Source organism: Mustela putorius, unplaced genomic scaffold (assembly GCF_011764305.1).
Source record: "Mustela putorius furo isolate JIRA1106 unplaced genomic scaffold, ASM1176430v1.1 tig00003901_pilon_pilon_pilon, whole genome shotgun sequence".
NCBI lineage: Eukaryota > Metazoa > Chordata > Mammalia > Carnivora > Mustelidae > Mustela > Mustela putorius.
Window position 1 is genome coordinate 16,178,929 of NW_025422049.1, and position 24,161 is coordinate 16,203,089.

Here is a 24,161-nt window from a genome sequence, read left to right on the forward strand (position 1 = left end):
TCCGACATTTTGTTTTTTACATAATTTAAGAGATTAATACATTTTAAAAACCACAGTGTGTAAGAACTATTATTATAAATTTTGTTTGTAACTCCACATTTTTTTCTGCATAATTTAACAGATCAATGCCTTTGAAAATAATTACATTTTGGGGCACACATTGCATAAAGATGTAGTTTTGTGCCATCAATACCTGAAAGGGGTTGAGAATGACACTATAAAGGTGCAGCTTTTTGTATGTCATTTAAATTAAGCTCATATAAACTCAAAATAAAATGCGATGACTTTAGGTTGTTAAATGTAATCCCCATGATAACCACAAAGAAAACAGTTAAAGAATATATACAAACAGAAATGATAAGGGAATTAAATTGTTGGACTACTAAGAAATCAACCAAATACCAAAGAAGACAGTAATGCAGGAAATGAGGGACAAAAAAATTACACAACGTATGGAAAACAACTAGCAAAATTACAGAAGTCTCTCATCAGTAATTACTTTAGATGTAAATGGATTAAAACTGTCCAACTAAAGGTCAGACTGGCTGACTGAATAAAAAACACGATTCAATTCTAGGCTGTCTACAAGGGACTCACTTTAGATTCAAAGACACAAACAGGTTGAAAGAGAAAGGATGGAAAAAGATATTCCATGCAAATGGTAACCAAAAAAAAGAGCAGGGGCAGCTATACTAATATTAGGCAAAACAGACTATAAATTAGAACAGTTTACAAGAGAGGATATTATTTATTAATAAAAGGTTCAATACTGCGAAAGACATATTTTTACATACTTAATAACAGACTATCAGCATCTATAAAGCAAAAACACAAAGATTCAAAGGGAGAAATAGCTCTACCATAATGGCTGGAGACTTCAATACTCCACTCTCAGTACTAAATAGAACAGCAGAGAAAAGAAAAGCAAGGAAATCAAAAACCTGAACAACACAATAAACCAACTACATCTAACAGGCATTATAGAGGACACTTTAATCAGCAACAATAGAATTCATTCCTCTCATGTGCCCATGGAACAGACCATATATTAGGCCATAAATTAACTCTGAACAGATTTAAAAAGGTGGGTATCAGGGTACCTGGGTGGCTCAGTTGGTTAAGCATCTGCCTTCAGCTCAGGTCACGAACTCAGGGTCCTAGGATGGAGCCCCACATCCGGCTCTGTGCTCATTGGGGAGTGTGCTTCTCCTTCTCCCTCTATCCTTCCCCCTACTCATGTTCTCTCTCTCTCTCAAATCAATAAATAAAATATTTTTTAAAAATTTAGAAACGGTAGGTATCATACAAAGTATCTGCTCAAACCACAACATGATAAGATTAAAAATCAATAATGGGGGGCACCTGGGTGGCTCAGTGGGTTAAAGCCTCTGCCTTCAGTTCAGGTCATGATCCCAGGGTCCGGGGATCGAGCCCCATGTCGGGCTCTCTGCTCCGCAGAGAGCCTGCTTCCTCCCCTCTCTCTCTCTCTCTGCCTGCCTCTCTGCCTACTTGTGATTTCTCTCTCTGTGTCAAATAAATAAAATCTTTAAAAAAAATAAAAATAAAAATAAATCAATAATGGAAGTAAAATGGGAAAATTCACAATTTGTGAAAATTAAATAACACACTCTTAAACAACCAATGAATCAAAGAAGGAATCACATAGGACATTAGAAAATGAAATGCAGAACAAAATCCCAATCAGATACTATCTGACACTATTAGAATGGCTACGACCAAAAAAAAAAAAAAAAATCCACAGAAAATAACAAATATTGGCAAAGATGTGGAGAAACTGGCACTCTTGTACACTCTTGGTGGGAACATAAAATGGTACAGCAGCTGTGTAAAACAGTTTGGCAGTTCTTCGAAAAATTAAAAATGAAATTACCGTACGATCGAGCAATTCCACTTCTGGGTATATACCCAAAAGAAATGAAAGCAGGGTCGCTAAGGAACATTTGTACACCCCCATCATAGCAGCATTATTTACAACAGCAAAGAAGTGGAAGCCACTCTTAGAACTGTATGCCAAAAAGTCAATTTTATAGTATGATAATTAAATTCAAAAATATAGATGAAAAACAAAACACTGAAACTCCCCCGGTCTCAACAACCACAAAATAAATATCCCGAGATTCTAAGAAGCCTTTTAAACTATGTTTCTTCCCTCTAGTTCTTTACATAAAAATTTTCTTACATACAGAAAAGTATAAAGAGTAAGAACCTCTGTGTCCACCATCCTGCTTTAGACAATTTGAACATTACAGATTCAGCTGAAACTCTGTGGACCCCTCCTGAATGCTATCCATCCCCCCCCCACCCCCTAACCAGAGGAAACTTTTATTCGGAAATAGTGGGATTCCTTTCTATGATTGTATCGATTTATTACATTTGTATGTATCCACAAACCCCATACATTGTTGCTTCCTGATGTACTTTCTTTCTGCAAATTACATTTTTCACTCCACACAGCTTGTGTGTTGATGGACACCTGGGTCTACGTTCTTTCCCTTCAGCCAGAAGCTATGTTGAGATTTTTTTCCCCACAATTTGTATTATACAAACAATAGATCTCTTGCCACTATCCCAGAGCCCAGGGTCCTTCTACTCTGACATTATCTCTTCCATCAGCCCCTGGCCTGAGAGCATTCACCTTTTTGTTGTTGTTGTTGTTGTTGTTAAAGATTTTATTTATCCACTTGACAGAGAAAGACAGATTAGAAGCAGGGGGAGTGTAAGAGGGAGAAGCGGGCTCCCCGCCAAGCAGGCAGGCTGACTCGGGACCCAATCCCAGGACCCTGAGATCATGACAGGAGCCGAAGGCAGAGGCTCAACCAACGGAGCCATTCAGGCGCTCCGAGCATGCGCGTCCTGCCCGCCCTGTGAGCTCTGCAGGACAGTCCTGTCAGACAGCAGGAAATGTAGTCAGGACCTCACATTTTTTAACTCACGTATCAGAAACCAGGACAAAAATCGCTGAACTTAGGTAGCGATCATACAAGTGTTTGGTGTGTTGCCTTGCTCCCTTTTCTGCATGTTTGACATTTGCTCAGGATAAGAGCCGGGAAAAAAAAAAAAAAAAAAAACAAGAAAGAAATACAAACAAGTTTAACAAGAAGGTCTGACTGGCTTTGCCTGGAGCACAAAGATAGAAGACTTGAGAGACTATTAAAGATAGAATACAGGACTGATTGTAACCCGCAGATTCCCACCTGCTTGCTCTCCACCAAATGGGGCACCAACTGCCAAGGTCACAGAACCTTCTTTTCCTGTGAAGTCCAGACGGCCAAAGCCCCAGTGTGCAAGGCACTGGACTAGTAATACAGGCTACTTATCTGAAAGCAGTCTGCATTCTGAAATTCGGCTTTTTTTGAATGAAAACAGCTTTCATTTCCTGGGACCCTAATTCTAACAGCAGGTAAGTACGCAAGACGGCGAAGCATCGAGACAAAACTCAGGCTATGTATTTTTAACATTCACTGATTAGTCTGTTAGGATCCATGCTAAGAAATGAACATGGAGCAGCTCATTGAATTGTTACCACCACTCAAGGAAGCAGTTGCTATTCATAGCATTCTCTTACCAACGAGGAAATGGAGGCTGATGACTGTCAGCCTTGCTCAGAAGTCTTAAGAAGTAGCCAAACCACACTAGATAACCTAAGCCATCTACTTGCACAGCACCATGTAAGGTTCCTTTAAAATAGTATCTGATCATCGAACCCCATGCCAAATAACAGGGCACTGTTTAAATAGATCATATTCTGTTCATCCGAATGATCAACTATCAAATACTATGCTGTCATCAGAAATCATGTGCCTTAAGGAGGGCACCTGGAATGAGCACTGGGTGTGCAATACAACTGAAGAATCACTACACTCCAGCTCTGAAAATAATAATACATTCTATGTTAATTAACTGAGTTTAAATTAACAACAAAGAAATCATGTGCAGTAGAACACTTAATGACCTGGGAAACAAGTATATTAACTTTGGAGAGATTACAAATCGTATCTTTGCAGATGCCTAGAAAAATCCCATATTCAGTTTTTAAGAAATGGGTATAGGGGTGCCTGGGTGGCTCATTTGGTTAAGCATCAGCCTTCAGCTCAGGTCATGATCCCAGGGTCCTGGGATCAAGCCCTGTATCAGGCTCCTTGTTCAGTGGGGAGCCTGCTTCTCTCTCTTCCCTGCATGTTCTCTTTCTCTCTCTCTCTCTCTCTCCTGCTTTCTGTGTCTCAAATAAATAAGTAAAATCTTAAAAAAAAAACTAAAATAAAAAATGGGTATGTACACACAGAAGCTTGGGAAGACATTATTCCCACATATTTATTACCAGACGAATTATTGGGTACTTTCATTTTCCACAAGATCGCTTTCTGTAACGTTTGATGTCTTTCTTCCAGTGATCATGGATGGCCTTTATAAAAACAAAATAGTTTTATCTCTTCATTACCCACCACATAGCACCTACAGATCTTGCCCAAACCTCATCTCTTATGCTGCACTGCTTTTTTTTTTTCTTTTCTGGAATTGCTTTCGCCTGAAACATAGCATCATATATACGCCACTTAGCTTCTGTAAGGACTGGGCAGGCTGGCAAAGTAAGAAAGAGGGCCCAAGGGGCGCCTGGGTGGCTCAGTGGGTTAAGCCGCTGCCTTCGGCTCGGGTCATGATCTCAGGGTCCTGGGATCGAGTCCCGCATCGGGCTCTCAGCTCGGCAGGGAGCCTGCTTCCTCCTCTCTCTCTCTGCCTGCCTCTCTGACTACTTGAAATCTCTCTCTGTCAAATAAATAAATAAAATCTTTAAAAAAAAAAAAAGAAAAAGAAAGAGGGCCCAAATGATCAATCCGCGTGCTTCCCACGCTTTGCTGGACGAGAAAAGTTACCTGCGTCCCCAGCACTCCTTTTACTGGGAGATGATCTACATCCAAGCACATGTTTAAAGCCAAGCAGCCCGAGAGGAAGGAAAAAGGGAAAAGGAAAAGAAAGGAAGAAAAGCAGTGCTGGCTCCAGAAACCTTCAGAGAGATTTCCTGGAGAGGATCTGGTTGGGGCTCTGAGAATACTCAGTCAGAAAATATGGGCCAGGCCTGGAGCAGCCAAAGCTCCCAAGAGAGAACGAAACTGAATACGTACACGTGGGAAGGCAGGCAGCTTCTCGGGTGTACGGAAGGAGAGGAGGCCCGCGGACCACCTGAAAGCATCTTCCCTGTTCTAAGCACTAAGAAAGAAGATGTATGGATGCAAGGCAGCAAGCTGATAGTTAATGGCTCCTAGGAAAGCAGGCGCCAGAGAAGCATTCTCGCAAGCACCCTGTGCAGTGAGGCCAAAGCTAAGCCCCAAAGCAGCTACCTTCCAGGTGAGGGTGCCAAAAGGCTGCTCTTTTGGGGGGTCCTAGGGCAGCTGATGGATGTCCTGTGTACTAGAAAAGGGGGTGCTGCGATGGTCAAGCCATTCCAAGACTTTAAGGCACAGGAGGTCCAACCTGAGCCGCCCCTCCCCTCCTGAACTCAGGACGGTCCCAGCAAGAGGAAGGCTCCCTGCCCCAAGTCCTGCTGTTTAAAAACTGGAAAGTACAATAAGCGGGATCTAGACAAAGAAAAGGTCGCAGGGCTACCGAACTCTCGTAGTATCACGTGGCCCAAAGGCCAACAGGGCATCGATCTTACAACGCCAGGATCGCATGTCAGGCTGCCCTCACTCCCCTCACCCAGCCCCATGCTTCCCTCACCTACCTTGGCTCCACACCCGGCCTACGGTCCTCTCTCCAGCCAGCAACGCGCCCCCTGCTCTCTGCAGCACAGATGAAATTTCATCTCATCTCCTTCAAAACCCTCGCCAGACTGAGTCAGCAGACACTCATGACCACATAATCCCACTTGCATCACAGATCCACTCCTCTCCATGTGGACAAGAAAATGAGCCGAGTGAAGGGTTTCCGCTTGCTCCCGGGGGAAGGGCCATGGTACCCTTCCCGAGGCAGAAGATGTGCACTGGCTTCTCTGCTATGCACTTTTCTTATGGGGCAGGGCGGGGGAAGAGTGCCCTGCCATTCAGTGGGCCCGGCTCAGTGACTCACTCCCTGAGGGCCCCCTACCCTTGCAGCACACACTCCGACAACGAGGCTCCTTAAGTCGTGGGTGCTCACAAGCAGCTGAACTGTCTGATCACAACCCAAAGCCAGGGAAATCTTAACAGCCACTCCCTCTCCCTTCATTTGGTCCTTCGAAATACCCCAGCTCAGACAGAAGAGAGTTCCAAAAGGCTGGCTTCCCTAAGAGGCCCCCAGTCCCTGGTGAAACCAAGAATTTCATCCTCTTCAAAAAAACAAAAACAAAAAACACCAGCAGCCAGGATGCCAGCGAGTAAGCTGAAAACTAAGAAGCTGACTGCACTCAGAGCGCTCTGCGGTGCTGGGATCCATGGAGACTGGAAAGGGGACCACATGGTGATAACACCCTTCTTCAGCCAGGATAACAGACCCAGCAGAGACCAGGAAAGTCCAAACCACCGCGTTCTGGGAGGGGGACCTCCATTTGCTAACTCTGTTCCAAGAACAGCATTAAACGCACCAGAGACCTGCTTGGGGCTCGTTCAAGGTCTTGGCCAAGCTAAGCTCATGAGGCTGAGGCTGGAGCCGGAAAGCAGGAGCCTCCTGTCCACACCACTCAGAGAAAAGCGGTGTGGGGTCCCCAGAATGGCATTGTTCCCGGTGCCCAGGGCCCAGGTCTCCAGTTGACAGGTGAATCCTGATGGCTCAGGAATCTTGGCAAGGAGGTGCAGAATCAGCTGACTGACCTATGGCTCCTCTTTTTTATCCAGTGAGTCTGCTATAGTTAATAACTAAAAAGCTAGAATTCTATAGCCCCAGGAAGAGACCCCATTAGCTACAGGAAGCATCACCAGTCACCTAGAAGGAAGGGCTGACTGGCTGTTCAGTTGCCTCGGGAAGAGAAAAATCCTTGATCTGATCCTTATGCCAAAAAGTGTGACTACAAACTCTGTGTCTCTCTATCTCTAAAGACCAAGGGCTGATGTCACCACAATGAACTGCAGTTTTCCGGAACTTGGCCCCACTCTCACTGAGGTATTCCTCAACAGTGTCACTCTGTCCTGCTGAATACATTTAATTTCTTCCTCCCTCCCTCCCTCTCTTTCCATGTACTAGATTTAATTGCTCCAAACTCAGGGTCAGCAAGATATAGTCGCCGTGTTATGTTCTGGGTTTTTTTTTGGGGGGGGGGGTGGTGGTAAAATAGACATATCACAAAATTTACCATCATAACTATCTTTAAGTCGACAGTTCTGTGGCATTAACCATTCACACTGCTATACAACCATCACCATCATCCAGCTCCAGAACCTTTTCATCGGGTTGTCCTGTATTTATAAATTTTTTTATTGGAACATAGCCAAGCCCATTCACTTAGGTACTATCTATGGTGCTTTCAAGGTACAAAAAAACTTACATGGGTAAAACAGATCACATGGCCCACAACATTCGGAAAGTTTACTATCTGGCCCTTTACAGAAAAAGATTGCCGACCTCTGCTCTAAACCAAAATATACACTGAATTTCTACTTTAAAGTAGAACTTGGCTAACATCCAATAACAGAGCCCCTCCCAGCTTTCTACTAAAATTCCTATGAAAAGACAGAAAAAGTTTAAAAAAAAACAATTAAAAGACCTTAAATCACTGCAAACTTAGACTGATGGTCATCCTATTACAAGACTCTGGAAGAAATCTCCACTATGAATAAGGCTAATGCTGAAATGAGAAAAAAAAAATGTGGCCAACGGGCAGGGGAAACCTGAAAAAAGTCAGAAGACACTGAATCCTTCCTGCCATTGTCGGCCTCTTGGTGTAGAAATCCCGCAACGAGCACGCTGGGCAGTCATGTCTCCACTCATGTCTCCACTCCAGGACTACTGCTTGCAAAGGAAATCAGACTGCTCTACATGCATCTGGAGACTGACTCCTACTCCCTCAAATCCAAAACGCCAGAAGTGATGGCTTTGGGGCCGGCATACTGTGTCCTGGAAGTGGAAGTCTGCCCAAGTAGAACTCAGGTGGCAGTGCGTGTGGGAGGTTGTAGTTTCTCGTCTACCGTAACTGCTCAGAGTATCAGAGAACCTAGTGGTAGGGCATGTGATTCTGCCCAGGTCTGGCAAGAACCCACTAGATGAAGCTGGCAAACAGGCTAAGAAGCCATGGATGTCTGTCTACCTTTCACCAAGATGAAGAGCTGAGAAGGGCTTCTGGCCAATACCAAAGAGAACATGAGAATACTCAAAGGCAATCCAGAGACCCTACCTTGAACAAATAATAAATAAATCCTCCTTTTAATATGTATAAACATACCCAAAAAACCAGTATGGTTCCTAGGAGAGCCTCTAGCAGCAGAAGTGCCCATTATTTTTATTTTGAGGAAGCACAAAAGTAAATTTAGTGTCTGAACCAGAACAAGTATTTTACAAAACCGGAAGAAGTATTTTACAAAACGGCATCCTCCGTAGAATCTGAGAAAACATGGACTTGCTGAAACGGGTCGAGAATGCCATCAGAATAAAGCATATGGGGGAGGGGTGCCTGGCTGTCTCAGTCCGTGATGCACGCGACTCCTAATTCTTGGGGTTGTGAGCTTGAGCCCCACGTTGGGTACAGAGACGACTTTAAAAAAAGTACTGAGAAGGAAAGACACCAAACTGGGGAGAAAGAGAGTAGCAAAGCAAGAAAGAATTTGAAAGAAATTAATACTGTAGCAGCAGAAGTAAGTATCACATTCAAGATGGCAAAGAGCAAAATCAATCAAATTCGCAGTACAGGATCCAATCCTGAATCTCTCGCAGACATGCAGAGGGAAAGGAAAGCTGACCTTAGAAATCCAACAAAGGTTGTTATTAGGAAATCTATTTATTTAACATACCAAATGGGGAGGTCAAAGGAGAAAACTCAAATGAACCTCTCAACTTACTCTTAAAAACCATTAGCTAAATTAGTTAATTTGACAACCAATCCTGATTAAAAAAAAAAAAACTTGGTAATTTAAGAATAAGAAAATTCTTTAACATTATAAAGGACATCTAAACTAAACCAACAACCTTCATCAGAACCAACAGTGAAATACTAGAACCATTTTCATTAAAATCAGAAACAGGGCAGCAATTCCTGCCAGTATCACTATTATTTAATACTGTCCTAGAACTTCTAGCCAATACAATCAGGCTAGAAACAGGGTTGTGGGATGCGGAGGAGTTTCACTCTTTATAAGGAGCTAAGATTACCATATGGGTGTTGACACCATTAATTTCCAAAATAATCCAAGTGAAGGAACTGAAAAACTATTAAAATAGTTAAGCATGGTGGCCAAAGATAAAACGAACACGTAGAATCAAAATCTGTCCTGTGTACCAGTAATAACTACTTTGAAAATATAATAAATAATAAATATACCATAAACTACAAATTGTCCACGAATGACCCTGATGAGAAGAAACACGTGGGATACACACATACGCACTCACCCTTAACACAAAAGAGTTGGATACATTAAGAAATTTACCACATCTTTTCCTATACGTACAGACTCTGTATTATAGTGATGTTAATGGCATTTTTGGTAAAAGTCATTTCTGTCAAAATTCATAGAATTTGAAGGAGAATCTGACAAAAAAAATTCTAAGTTCATTTGGAAGGAAAAAGTGGTTCAGACTAGCTAAGAAAAAAGTGTGGGTAAAGTACCAGGCTATGAACAATGGCAAAGAGAAATCAGGCCTGCTAGCTGTTGCAAAGATGAGAGTATGAAACTGGTGAGGACCCAAAAGAGAAATCAATGGAATAGTAAAACAAGCCCCCCAAATAAATCCTAGCATACATAAGAATTTAAGTACACAACGGCAATAATCACAGGGAATGCTTATTCAATAAACAGTGCTCCAAAAAAATGACAATTTGAGGAAAAAAACATAAAGTATATCCCTACCTCATACTAGGCACAAAATAAATTTTAGATGAACTGACAGCTAAGTATTTTTTAAAAAACAATTTAAAAACCAAAATGTTGGGGCACCTGGGTGGCTCAGTCAGTTAAGTGTCCAACTCCTGATTTTGGCTCAGGTCATGAACTCAGGACTGTGAGACTGAACACCATGTCAGCTCCACACTCAGCATGGAGTTTACTTAAAATTCTCTCTCTCCCTCTCCCTCTGCCTCTCCCCCTGCTCTCTCTTGCTTTTTCTAAAAATAAATGAAAAACAAAACAAAACAAAAAAGCCCAAACAAAGAAAAAAGAAAACCAGATTGTCTACCTGATCTTTGAAGGGGAAAATTTTCAGGCATAAAAGCACCAGAAGAAATTACCACAGTCTGAAGGCAGCTTGGAAACCAAGCAGTTTGTCCAATAAAAGCATCAAGGGTGTATCAAAAGCAACATCAACAAGTTAGAATACAATCTGGGGCAAACACTTCCTGCAAAGTTGATAAAGGATTAATGCTCTATATACGGATGGTTTGTGCAGACGAACAAGAGGAGAAATAACCCTATGTAGTAACTGGGCAGAGAACACAAAGTGACAATACACAGATGAAAATATATAATGAGTAACTGGCATAATGTGTATGGGTTTGGAGCTTTCTATAATGAAATCTGAAGGGTGGGGAGAGCTGTGCAGGACCTGGCTACCCTGTGACAAGGCCCTCCTTCCACTCCCTTAGGTTCACAAAAGGGTGTCTTATGCATCAAGAACCTTGATCCATCAATGGATGGATAGAAAAGCTACAGTCTGGAAAGATGATGGAATATTACTCGGCCATCAAAAAGGATGATATTGTGCCACTTGCAACAACTCAGATGGACCTAGAGAGTATTATGCTAAGTGAAATAAGTCAGTTCAGAAAAAGACAAATACCATATGCACTTATACGTAGAATCCAAAAAACAAACCAAAAAAACAAACCAAAAAACAAAATCAGAAACAGACTCATAAATGCAAAGAATAAACTGGCGATTGCCAGACTGGAGGAGGGTAGAGGGATAGGCACTATGGGTGAAGGAGATCAAGAGGTACAGACTTGCAGTTATAAAATAATAAAGTCACAGGGACGAAAAGTACAGCACAGGGGCTATCATCAATAGTAGTGTAATAACTTTGTGTGGTGACAGATGGTAACTACACTTACCCCAGTGAACACTTTATAATATATATAATTGTTGCATCACTGTATTATATACCTAAATTAACACTATATGTCAATAATACCTTAATTAATTAATTAATTATGAACTGGTGACACAGCCTGGTTCATATTATGGGGCTGAGTATGTGTGATCAAGGTGATTGAGACAGGTAGCTTTTTTTTGAAGTTTGTAGCAAGACAGTACACCCAGAACAGTCTCTAAAAATATATGGGTTTTGCTCAAAGCTGAGTAAGAGAGGATGAATTCTGTGGCTTGGATATGGAAGGTACCAGGGAATAAACACACAACACAGCAGGCAGTTCGGGTGCTGTTCTATGAGCATCTGCCTGTTGTGTTGTGTGTGTACCTGGAGCACTGTTCTCTACCTCTATGAATCTGAGCCACTTTCTTTTCACTCATTTTGGCTATTTTGAGTGGTTCTTCCCTGAAGAGCCATATCCTGGTACCTTCCATATCCAAGCCACAGAATTCATCCTCTCTTAAAAGAGCATCATGCCGGGGTGCCAGGGTGGCTCAGTGGGTTAAGCCACTGCCTTCGGCTCAGGTCATGATCCCGGGGTCCTGGGATCGAGTCCCGCATCGGGCTCTCTGCTCAGCAGGGAGCCTGCTTCCCTCTATCTCCCTCTCTGCCTGCCTCTCTGTCTGCTTGTGATCTCTGTCAAATAAATAAATACAATTAAAAAAAAAAAAAGAGCACCATGCCCAAGGTTGCTGTGATGGTGGGCCAGGAAGGAATCCCTGCTGACTTCAGCTCTGTCCTCCGCATACATGCTTTCTGCTGAGGAAGCCTTTCTTAGTTGCAGACTTAGCCGGTCACATATCAACAGAGGGGCACATAAGTGAAGCACTCTGGGATCCAGCCAGAACACGGGGGAACCACCATTCCCTCTTGTCAAGTGCACCATGGGAACCCTGTGGAGAATCCCGCCCCCTGCCCACCCTAAAAAGAATTGCCAGCCCCTACCCAGCATGGGGCGGGCAGCCTCCTGGGCACACGATACCCCTTTCCTGCAGCGTCTGGGCATGCCTCCAAGAAGAACATGCCAGCTCCTGCTTTGCTGGGAAGCAGACAAACTCATGCTTGGCTGGCACAGCAAAGGGCCAATAGAAAAAAACAAGAGATGGGGCTATAGTGCTAGTCAGTGCAACCTCCAAAACATACTGACATAAAGACCACAGTGGTGCCCATCAGTGTACACTGAGATTTGTGGAGTTTTCATTAGGATGCTTTCATGGTTCTAATGCCTTAAATAATAATAGAAGTGCAGGAGAGCAGAAAACACCAAGGTCACTTCAACTTCCTGAGCCTCCATTAACTTGATGTAACTAGGGATACAATTTCTACCACCCACGTAAGTTTGCTGGAAGAACTAAATGAGATAACCCATGTTAAGTGTTTCCCCCCCCATCCCTAAGCACACAGTAAACCTGATTATGAGCATTAGCAGGAAAGGAAGAAGAGAATCCTGGTTCTGCCACTCTGTAATGTTAGGCAAGCTATCTAATACCTCTTGGCCCCAACTGTTTGATTTGTAGTAAGAATAATATAGTCCCTATCTCATGACATTATTTGAAGGATTAGATGAGCTTGTTTAAGACAAAGTACTTTGAAAACAGGAAGGATCTATACTGATGTAAAGTGCAGTTATTATTTTGAGAACTATTTTCTGAAATACTGATTTTTAACTTTGCACTGCATGTTGTATTTCCATACAGTGGACTAGTATGCACCCATGAAAAATCACGCTTATGATTAAAACCTTGGATGGATCTGCAAGGAATTATAAGTTTAAAAAAGGCCAGTCCTGGGGCACCTGGGTGGCTCGGTGGGTTAAGCCACTGCCTTCTACTCAGGTCATGATCTCAGGGTCCTGGGATTAAGCCCCACATCAGGCTCTTTGCTCAGCGGGGAGCCTGCTTCCCCCTCTCTCTGCCTGCTGCTCTGCCTACTTGTGATCTCTGTCAAATAAATAAATAAAATATATTTTTTAAAAGGCCAGTCCTGAAGGTAACACACTGTATGATTCCATTTATATAGCATTCTTGAAATAATAGTATTTCAGACATGGAGAACACATGAGTGGCCAGGGGTCAGGGACAGGACGCAGGTGGGAGAGTAGTGAGCGTGGCTGTAAAAGGGCAAGAGTAGGGGCGCCCGGGTGGCTCAGTCCCTTCAGCATCCAATTCTTGGTCTCAGCTCAGGTCATGATCTCAGGGTCATGAGATCCAGCTCCAAGTTGAGCTCTACACTCAGCACGGAGTCTGCAGGAGATTCTTCTTCTTCCCCTCTCACTCATGCTCCCTCTCTCGCTCTCTCTCAAATAAATAAATAAATTTTTAAGACTAAAATAAATAAATAAAAAGGCAACAGGGAAGACCTGCATGGTGATAGACCTCTGCTATACCTCGACAGTGCCAATGTCAATATCCTGGTTCTCACACTGTACTACAGTTTTGCAAGCAGTTACTACTGGAGTACCTAGCATCTCTCTGTAGTCTTCTTACAACTGCATCCGTCTTATGATATGATATTCATTATGTTATATAATTATCTCAAAATATAGCAAGTTTAATTTTTAAATGATGTGGATGATGAGTTTGTAATAAAATGGGGGTAATGATATTAAGTAAATAAAGCAGAAAAGAAAATGATAATTAAAGAAGGCAAAGAGGAAAGGAATAAATACACACCTTTTGACCATGTACATATAAAACTATATCCAAAACCAGGTTCTATAAAGCAACCAAAAACAGATAAAGTACTTACTAACCTGACCGAACTATAAATAATGAAAACACAAAGACAGACAAGATTAAACCCAAGAAAGAAGACATGACTATACATGAGGACAGAGTTTTTAAAATTACAAAATAAGAGGCTACTACATGCTCCACTCAACTCATGGCAACAAATCTGAAAACTCAGAAGAAATGGGTAACTTCCGAATAAAAGATAAATGACCACAACTGACTCAAAGATCTGAATAAATTACCATAGAAGACACTGGAAAGGTGATTATGGGTGTAAGAAATGAAAAAGGCATTAGGACCAGATGAGCTTTGCAGTTGAGTTTTACCTGACCATTAAAAAAAAACCCCATAATTTCTAAAATAACAACCACCACCCAAGAAAGGAAAGAAAAGTAATTTTTAAAAGTCGAAAAAAAAAAAAAAAACAACCACATAACTTCCATTGGTAATTAAATTATTCTAGGCCAGAGAAGGAGAAGAAGTACTCTGCAATTCCATTTTAATCCTTACAACTCATGAAAAGAAACCCAAAAAAATGACTCCCATCCCGCTTATGAATTCTGAGGCAAGGGTTCTAAAGAATGGATTGACAAATGGACTCCAGCAATGCATCATAATAATATACTATGACTAGCAGGACTTACGTCACTATATAACAGTAATTTGAAATCAGGGTATTCTTCAACATAACTCACTGTATCAAATACTTAAACAGAAAAAAAAAAAACATACTCAAGAGACGTGAAAAAGCATTTGATAAAATGCAGGAACTGTTTTATTTGAAAATACCTCTAAGTAAATGTGGAAACTCTTTACATGTAAGGGGCTAACAAACACCAACAGCAAATATGGAGACACACAGAGACATTCTCCATTTAAAATCACTTTAGAGACAGTGGCCCACGAACACCATTTTTATTTCACTCTGAGTTTCAAGCAAAAGCAAAAACCGAAGAAAATAACCAGTGTAACCATCAGAAAGACAGGATAAAATGAAAATAAATTTTACCAAAACTAATAAGAGAGTCTGGTAAGATGGGGAGATATGAAGACTACTGTTAAAATCAATAAGCTTTTTCTATTCTAGTATGAAGCACTTCAGAATGGAAAGGTGAGCAATATTCAACTCATAATGGACAGAAAAGCTATTATTCTTTAGGAATAAATGTATCAAGAAAGGCATAAAACAAGATCTGAACAGATGGGAAAAAAACACAATTTCTTAGATTACATTATATTACATTATATCACAGCTACATAATTTTAAAACATCAGCTCTCACAAAACCAAAATATGCATTTAATGCAATTCTAATTAGAATCCAAACAGGGCTGGTGGGGAGGGTTGAATAAAAGTGATCTTCAAATTTACATGTAAGAAAAAAATGCTGATAAATAGATAAGAAAAATATTTAAGCTAATATAATCAAATCAATATGATCTGAGTACAAAAACAGACAAACAGATGGAACCGAATACAGAAACTATGAGTGGAACCTCGTATGTAAAAAGTTTAATAAGGGGACGCCTGGGTGGCTCAGTTGGTTAAGCAGCTGCCTTCAGCTCAGGTCATGATCCCAGCGTCCTGGGATCGAGTCCCACATCGGGCTCCTTGCTCCGCAGGGAGCCTGCTTCTCCCTCTGACTCTGCCTTCCACTCTGTCTGCCTGTGCTCGATCTCGCTCGCTTTCTCTCTGACAAATAAATAAATAAAATCTTTAAAAAAAAAAAAAAAAAAGTTTAATAGGTAAAAAAAATGGTAGTTCAGTTCATGGGGGAATGTAGGGATTATGTAATACATCACACTAGCACAACCAGGTAGCCATCTTTAAGAAAATCATCTTAACTAAAACTGGGAACCCAGAAGCTATAAGAAAGTAATCATACTTGAATATAAAAAAAATACATAGCAAAATATACTATCAGCCAAATCAGCACATACAGATTTGGGAACTATATCTATCATAATGCCGAGAGACAAAGGGCCAATATCCAAAACATACAAAGAAGTCTTACAAATTAAGAAAACCTAAGCAACCCATAAGAAAGGGGCAGATGGTATGAACAGACAATTCAAAGAATAAATTTAATTGGATAAAAATTATGAGATGATACTGAAATTCATTAGTAGCCAAGGAAATGCACCCATTAAGTTGTCAAAATTATAAAAGAATCATAACACCTTATGCTGGTATGGATGTGAAGAAAATAATAATCTCATGTTTTACATACAAAAGGGAAAGCGAATTATTACAGCCTGTTTTTATATATCAGAATGGAAATGTCTATTAACATAAATATGTATATTTACATGTAAACATTTGTGTATGTATGTATATATATTTACAAATTGAAAGCTCCAGTATTTAAGGGCATATGCACAAAGATGTTGATTTCAGCATTGGTTATAGTAGCAGCAATACAGAATAAATACAAACATTCAAGAATAGAAGAATAACTAGGAAACCCTGGCTGGCTCTGTCAGTGGAGCACATGACTCTTGATCTCAGGGTCATAGGTTTGAGCCTCACATTGGATGGAGAGATTACTTAAAAGTAAAATCTTAAAAAGGAATGAGAAGAATGGCTAAATAAGTTGTGCATCCATGAAATATTTCGCAGCTTCGTAAAGGAATAAGATATACCAATAAACTTTAATAGATTCCTATGAGATATTGTTGAGTGAAAAAGCAAGATGTATTACAGTTAATATAAGATTCTATTTTTGTAAAACCATCAATGAACAACAACAGTAAAACATTCCCAAATCCCTCTGTGTGTGTGTGTGTGTGTGTGTGTGTGTGTATACCAAATGAGTACAGAGTAAAATCTGGAAGGATACATACTGGTTTGGTAATCTGCAGGTCTGGAAAGGCAGAAGTAGGAGTCAAACAAAACAAGGACAAGAGGGGGAAAACAAAAGAGCCACTCTAAATAAAAAATCTAGCAGTCATGTTTATGTACTTTCATATGCATACACATATACAAATCGAATTAAATTTAGAAGATACAGTAAGAATCCTAAATATGATCTCTGCTTCTTAAAAAAAAAGCAGTAACCAAAATTATGTCTTAGTGGTAGATTAAGAGTGATGTTTATTTTCTTTTTTATGTGTCTCTGTATTTCCTATAATGAGAATTGTTACTTTAATAATAATGAAATAAAACCAATAAATGTTACTTTAAAACATTACACTGAAAAATAGAGCTCATTTTGGGAAATGAAGGGAGGGAAACAGGGTTAAATAGCCTTCCACTTAGGAGCTTTTCAAGTACAAGATATGTGAGATCAGGATCCATTTGCCCTCATCCAATAGAAAGTTACTCACCTAAGGCAAGAGACTAAGTGGCTATTCCAAGGAGCTGTTCGAAGCAGCAAATGGGGTATATTTCCCCCTACCTAACACTTTAATGACTTAAGTAAATCAGAAAGCCATTTACACCACTCTTCCATTACCCAAGGATCTGCTGGGCCCCTTACTTCCTGTCTCCTCCTTCTGGCCTGCAGCCATTTCACCGCTCAGGAACAGCTCCAAAATGGGGGCCAGGGAAGGGGGAAAGAGATGAAATTAATTTGGTCAATTTAGCTTCTCATTAGCAACTCCAATAAAAGGCTTGATAAATGAGGTGGTCACAACTCATGGTTAAAAGGAGGGTTCTGGGTCTCTTGAGAATTTCCTTGAAGCAAATTTGCCCTCAGATAACATGATTTGTCTGCAGTACACTTTAATGGATTTGATGCTTGCTATTTTTAAGAAAATCAGGACTGGTAAAGGTGATATTTTCTTCCCCTTACTTTAATTTGCACTTTAAGGAAAAAAAAACCCCACAGAAACAGAAGAACAAAGGTCTTCAAAGTATAGAAGTACAGAAACAGAAACAAAGTACAGAAACAGAAGAACAAAGGTCTTCAGGGGAGCAGCTGAACCACAAAACAATGATTCTTTTTTTTTTTTAAGATTTTATTTATTTATTTGACAGACAGAGATCACAAGTAGGTAGAGAGGCAGGCAGAGAGAGAGAGGAGGAAGCAGGCTCCCTGCAGAGCAGAGAGCCCCATGTGGGGCTCGATCCCAGGACCCTGGGATCATGACCTGAGCTGAAGGCAGAGGCTTTAACCCACTGAGCCACCCAGGCGCCCCCAAAACAAGGATTCTTAAGAGGAGGGAAGGTGTGTGGCCCTCAGCATGCTCTCAAGAGAAACTGCAGGAAGTCAGCAACCTTCCAAGGGAGCAGGACTTGGCCAGAAACCACCACCACAAACACTAGCTAAAGAGGACTTGTCAGGGCTTGACCAAAGCCCAGTCTCTGCAAGTCATAGCCCAGTGTTTCACTGGGCCGCATAGACTTTTGTTCCTTGAGAAGCCCAGAGGCAAGCGGGGCAGGCCCAAGATGTTCACATCATCATGCATCACTCTTTGTTATCAAAAAGACTGAACATTTGGAATAGCAATGACAACAGAGCAAAAACCGATTTTCCCTTACTTGAAGACGACGATAGCTCCAGGACACGGAGGGCAGGCCAGGAGAAAGATCTGCAATTGAAAAAGAGTTAAGTATGGTCATCAAGAGCAGTACTGGAAACAGACAATGTGACTTCAATAACAATAGCAAAATGATCATAGTAACAATAAATAACCAGACTCTAACACAAAGAACGCAATATAAAATAAAAACTTGAAAAGGCAAGCACACGGTCTTCCAAACGTGTTTCTGTTTGCACAGGCATCTAGGTGCGTGAACGTGTGCGTGTGTGCATGTGCATATGCCTGTGTGTGTGTGTGAGACAGAGCTACAGTGGGGGAGAGGGAGAGACACAGAGAGTGAGGGAGTGTTTGGGGGCAAGATGGGCAAGATGGGAAAGATGGAAAAAGCCTTTCTTAGGCTTTTTTTGTGTGTGTGGGAGTCTCTAGAACACTTCCTTTCAATCTCTAGAACAAGACTCAATTTTTCAACTCCTCAATGTCAATATGATATAGTAGCCAGTCTGACAAGCTTTTAACCCAAGACAAACAAAAATATATTCCATGAATGGGACAAAGCATATAAATGCCAGCTGCTTTGCCTCCCACAGGGGAAGGTGGGTTAATCAATATCCAGCACTGCCAGATTTAGCAAATAAAAACACAGGAGGCCCTGTTAAATTTGAATTTCAGATAAACAATGAATAATGTTTTTGTGTAAGTATGTTCCATGCAATATTTAGGATATACTTATATAAAAACATTATTCATTGTTTATCTGAAATTCAAATTTAAGTGGGCCTACAGTGTTCTATCTGGCAACCCTACCAATATTGCCACCTCCAGGCTCCAAACCTCCCTTTGATTTTGAAGGGGAGCAGAATTTGCCACCCTGAAATATGTCTCTTTGGCATAAGGATTATTTTAGACTGGTTATTTTTTTAAAACAGCAGACATAGGAAAAACACTGAAAAGTAATTAGAAGTTACCCCTTTGTAGGAAATATTTACATTTATAAGGAAAATCTCCATTTGTAAGAATTGTTCCCCCTCTATACCAGGAAAAGAAGGATGCCTTAAAATCTAGACACTCTTATCAATGGAGAAGACACTGACCTCAGTCTGCATAATGACCTTACCCTTGATTACCATGCTCTTCCTGGTCCCCTCCCATAACTGGCCTTCTGCCCTGCACAACCCCCACCACCCAATGTCTTCCCTTTGTCTCTAAGCTAGAGATGGTATTTAAGATGGCGGCTTGGGCCATTTTGGGGAGTTACTCAATTTTCCTGGGTCTCTCCCATGTCTGCAGGAGGCATACATGATATTAAACCTCCATTTGCCTTTCTCCTGTCAACTGGTCTTTTATTACATTGGCCCGGTGGGTAGGAGGCCTAGGGGGAGGAGGTCTTAGTAAAGAATCTAGAAGTGTAGAGGGAAAATTATTTTTCCTCCCCCACATCTGATTGGCTTATTTCTTACCATGACCAGGTAGTTCTATTCTTCTATTCTCCCCGGGGGGGCAAACCAAACAAGAACCTCGTCCTTCTAAGAGACAAATCGGTTCCATGCTGGGTTATAGAACAACTGCATCTGTATGACCTTCATCAGAGCACTGGTTCTCAAGTGAGACAATGAAACCTCTGCAGAGCAACTGGTTGAACATGCAGATTCCTAGGCTCCCCCATTAGGAATGCTGACTCCAAAAGTCTGGGACTCCAGGAATCTGCATGTTTAACAAATGCCCCAGGAGACTCGGCCACTCCTGGCAGCCAAATATGATGACTGTTTGACCTTGGCCTGGACTACTACAGGAGTCAAAGACATTCAACAGGACTAAGGATTGATTAATGAAAGAACGAAGCTCATGTTTGTGGAGCTCCTTCCTATACAGTGATTTAATGGTGTGGTTTACAAAGTCACGGATACATGTCCCTCTCTAGTGAGCATTTATTAAAATAGATTATCTGTGGGGCACCTGGATGTCTGTTGTTGGGCATCTGTCTTCAGCTCAGGTCATGGTCCCAGGGTCCTGGGATCAAACCCTGCATCAAGCTCCCTGATCAGCGGGAAGCCTGCTTCTCCCTTTCCCACTCCCCCGATTGTATTCCCTCTCTTGCTGTCTCCCTGTCAAATAAATATTTTTAAAAATTTAAAAAATAAGCTATCTACATTATAAACTAGTTTGGCTCTGTCATGTGTATATTCTTTAGCATTTGTCTCTTTGGTTTCCTCGAAATCTACATTTAGAAATAAAGGGCACTATAAGGAAAATCACTACAAAGAAGGACACCTCCTTGAATCCCTACCAAGAGGAAGAGAAACAAGAATGGAAAAGAGAACGGGTCTTGAAAGACACGTGGCCAGGAGTCCATCACCTGAGAAATACCTGATCAGAGAACCCAGAAAAGGAAATATCCACTGAGAACGAGCCTTTCCCCCTGTGGATCAATTTGATTAATAGTGCAAAACCAATGACAGTTACAGGCCCATAATCCTTCACTGGTAACACCAAATCCAAAAAGCTCTAAAAACCAAAAGATGGGGTTTTTCAAAGCTAATTTGATAGCAAGCATGACTTGAACTGAGCTGAAACTATTCATGGACTCCTTTATTCCACTTATGCCGAGCATTCATATAGCTTCCATAAAAATAGTATCTTTGGGGGGTACCTGGGTGGTCAGTCTGTTGATCATCCAACTCTTGATTTTGGCTCAGGTCATGATATCAGGGGTCCTGAGATCAAGCCCCGCATTAGGCTCCTTGCTCAGCAGGGAGTCTGCTGGAGATTCTCTCTTTCCCTCTCCCCTGTTCCCCTGCTCATGTTCTCTTTCTCAATCTCTCTCTCTCTCTAAAATAAATAAATAAATCTTTAAAATAACAATAATAGTAATAATAATAATAAGCTTTTGATTATGGGGTATTACCCCAGATCCTACTGGGAGGATATATAAAATACTCCATATTCACTGTATTGACTTTCTGATTTATTTTAAGTAACTCTACACCCAACATGGGGCTTGAATTTATAACCATGAGATCAAGAGTCAAGTGCTCAACCAAATAAGCCACCCACGTTCCTCTGTATTACCTTGAAATCCAAAAATTTCTGACTTCTGAAATATATCTGACCTGAATGGTTTGGGATAAGGACTCTCAATCATCTGAACATTAATTTATCCCCACTCCCCACCCTACTCTTCAGGAGCAATCCAAGAAAGAAAGAAACAAAGCTGGTATTCTCTACCCCTGACACAGCAGTAAAGTTACTCACCTGAAGCAAGGGACCAAGTTGGAGGTTGCACTCAGTTACCCAGCATCAGGCCATCAAAGTCTACACTCACAAGGTACAGAATACAGAGAATAGACAGGGGCCCCCAAACACCCTGGAAAGGTCCTCAATACTTTTGGTTGGAGTCACCTAAGAGCCATGACAGCAGCCTTCCTGAGATTCTGGAATAGCCAAGATACTTCATGCTAACATGCTAAACAGAGAAGCAAAAATACAACACTGGGCCCCACTTAACTCTAACTTTTCCCACAGCCAAGAAGAGATGACCAGATTCCTGGGACAGATTCCCCTACACCTGCTCCATTTGGCTGCCTCTGACTCATGATAGCCCTATGGAAACCTACTAAAGGGAGCAAAGCCTCCAGCCCCAACCCAACGATGGGTCTAATCTCTTTTGAGGCAGCTAATCAATCTAGTTTTGACCCTAAATGAGCTCTCCAACAGTTTCACATGTCCAAGCCACTTCCATCAACACTTTGGCCTTTCTCATCTGGTGTGTCTATTCCCATCACCAAGATAGAGAGTATCTTCTTTGAGCAACCTTTAAATCAGGCACATGTAGACATGCCGCATCAGCAGATCTGAAAAAGGACCCCGAATCCATCCTATTCCATTTCCAGTAAACTCAAGGCCTCCATCAGCAACTTCAAAGATTTATGACATTGAACCTCTCTGCCCTAGCATTCTGGAGCCACATCCATAATCACCATTAACCAAAGGAGCCATGTGGAAATAACATTTTAATTCAGAAGCCCAGTGGGCCCCCAGCCTTGGACTGAACATCCCTGCTTTCTTCCTTGCTGGGCTGCCATTTGCCTCCAAATTTTCGTAGCATGTTTTAGACCAAATTTTTGTAGCATGTTTTAGCAGATGGAAAGCTAATGGATCCCTTCAGTTGCAAACAGGGTAGGAAGAAAGGAGACTCAGAAGCACAAACAAGGACAGTAGGAAGATGGGAATGTGTCTGAGTGTATCCCATCACCAAGCTGGTGCTTCTGTACTCATGGTGAAATCTACCCAGTTCAGCACCTGAAGTTAAGGACATGGACATGTGGTAACAGACAGAAGGATGTGCTACAGAACACTTCTACTCTCCCATTGTTTGGGAGATGAGCAGGGCCTTGTTATTAAATTCCACTTTGTAGATGAAGGAACCTAAGGGAAAACGTTCCAACCAAGTACCAAGATGCCCTAAACTCCCAATTCAACACATCTTCCACCTCACACCTGACATGGTCCACACCTTATGGTATTCTCTTCAGACTCTAGCCCTTCCCCTTGACCCAATGGCACACGGAGAGTCACCCCAATGCCCCCACACAGTTCACAATATGTAGTCGCTATAAGGTGAGCCCTCTCCAAACACAATCAAACGGAGCAGCAAATTAAGTTTATATAGATGGGCTGCAGAGTCCAACATTCCCTAAAGACATGCTCATCTTAGCCCCAAGCCACCTCATTTAGAACCAGGTCTGCTGGGCTCTGATACTCTTTAGATCCTTACAAAATGGAGGTCTTTTTCTGGAAAAAAAGGTACAGGTTCCATTCAAAGCCATACCCTCTCAGATTCCCCAGGAAAGGTCCCTGTACTACTTCAAGGTTCTCCTTCCCACTGCTAAAAGAAAGCCACAGGCCCAAGGTGGAGTCACTCACCTCCAAGATAACAAACCAAGACTTAACTGCAGTTTCATCTCCCCCCAGTAGAATTTTAAGCCAATCAATCTGGAATTTTCTGGCCAGCACCAGAGAAATACTCCATTCTCCAAAGATGATGTAATCCAGCTAATAAAACCCTCTGCCTCTCCCCCTAAGGGAAGGGGACCTTGCCTGAAACCTTTCTTTCCTTTTTTTCTCCTTTGCTAATAACTCCCTTGCCCCACCCTACTTCCTATAGAAACCAACTGTTTTGTACAACTCCCCTCCCCTGGCTAGATGGGATGCTGCCTGACTCATGAATCTCTTAGTAAAGCCAATTAGATCTTCAAATTTACCCTGTTGAATTTTGTTCTTTAACATTGGCAATTTGTAAATTCAGCTCTTTTCAAAGCACCTAATCTAGGCAGCTGTCCCAGTTCCTCCTCTACCTCTGAACTGCTCTGGTTCCCCACCCAACCTACCCCTCTGGTATCACTTGTTCTCCTTCCTGTCCCTGTCCTCACAAGTTCAAAGTTCATTGGCATCATTGTCCAGCCTCCCATCAACTGCTTCACTCCAACATTAAACCTGATAAATCCCCATCTTCATGACGCCTAAGGAAGATTAAATTTTGTTCGCAGGAGGAAGTGTCGGTACTATGGCAATGTAATCGGGGAAAAAAGGCCACTTGCCAAGACTATTCTAAATGAGGGACTAGCCAGGTAAATCAGTGAAGAGGGTAGAAAAACTTAATGAAACAGAAACCATGGAAGAGGACCAGGTGAGTGGTGTTTGGTCTGGTGCACAATCTTCTCAGGCC

The 24,161-nt window shown here is 41.6% G+C and overlaps 1 protein-coding gene across 7 annotated transcripts in view; it reads right to left on the bottom strand.

Moving 5' to 3' along the window:
* TMEM164 (transmembrane protein 164) overlaps positions 1 to 24,161 on the bottom strand; it is a 153,562-nt gene that overhangs the window by 68,501 nt on the left and 60,900 nt on the right. For all 7 annotated transcript variants that reach the window (XM_045068339.1, XM_045068338.1, XM_045068334.1 and 4 more), the window contains one exon: positions 18,438 to 18,487. Coding sequence is in view for 6 of the 7 variants with exons in the window: in XM_045068338.1 (XP_044924273.1) it covers positions 18,438 to 18,487 (50 nt within the window). In the remaining variant the exon portion in view is untranslated. The remainder of the gene's footprint in view (positions 1 to 18,437; positions 18,488 to 24,161) is intronic.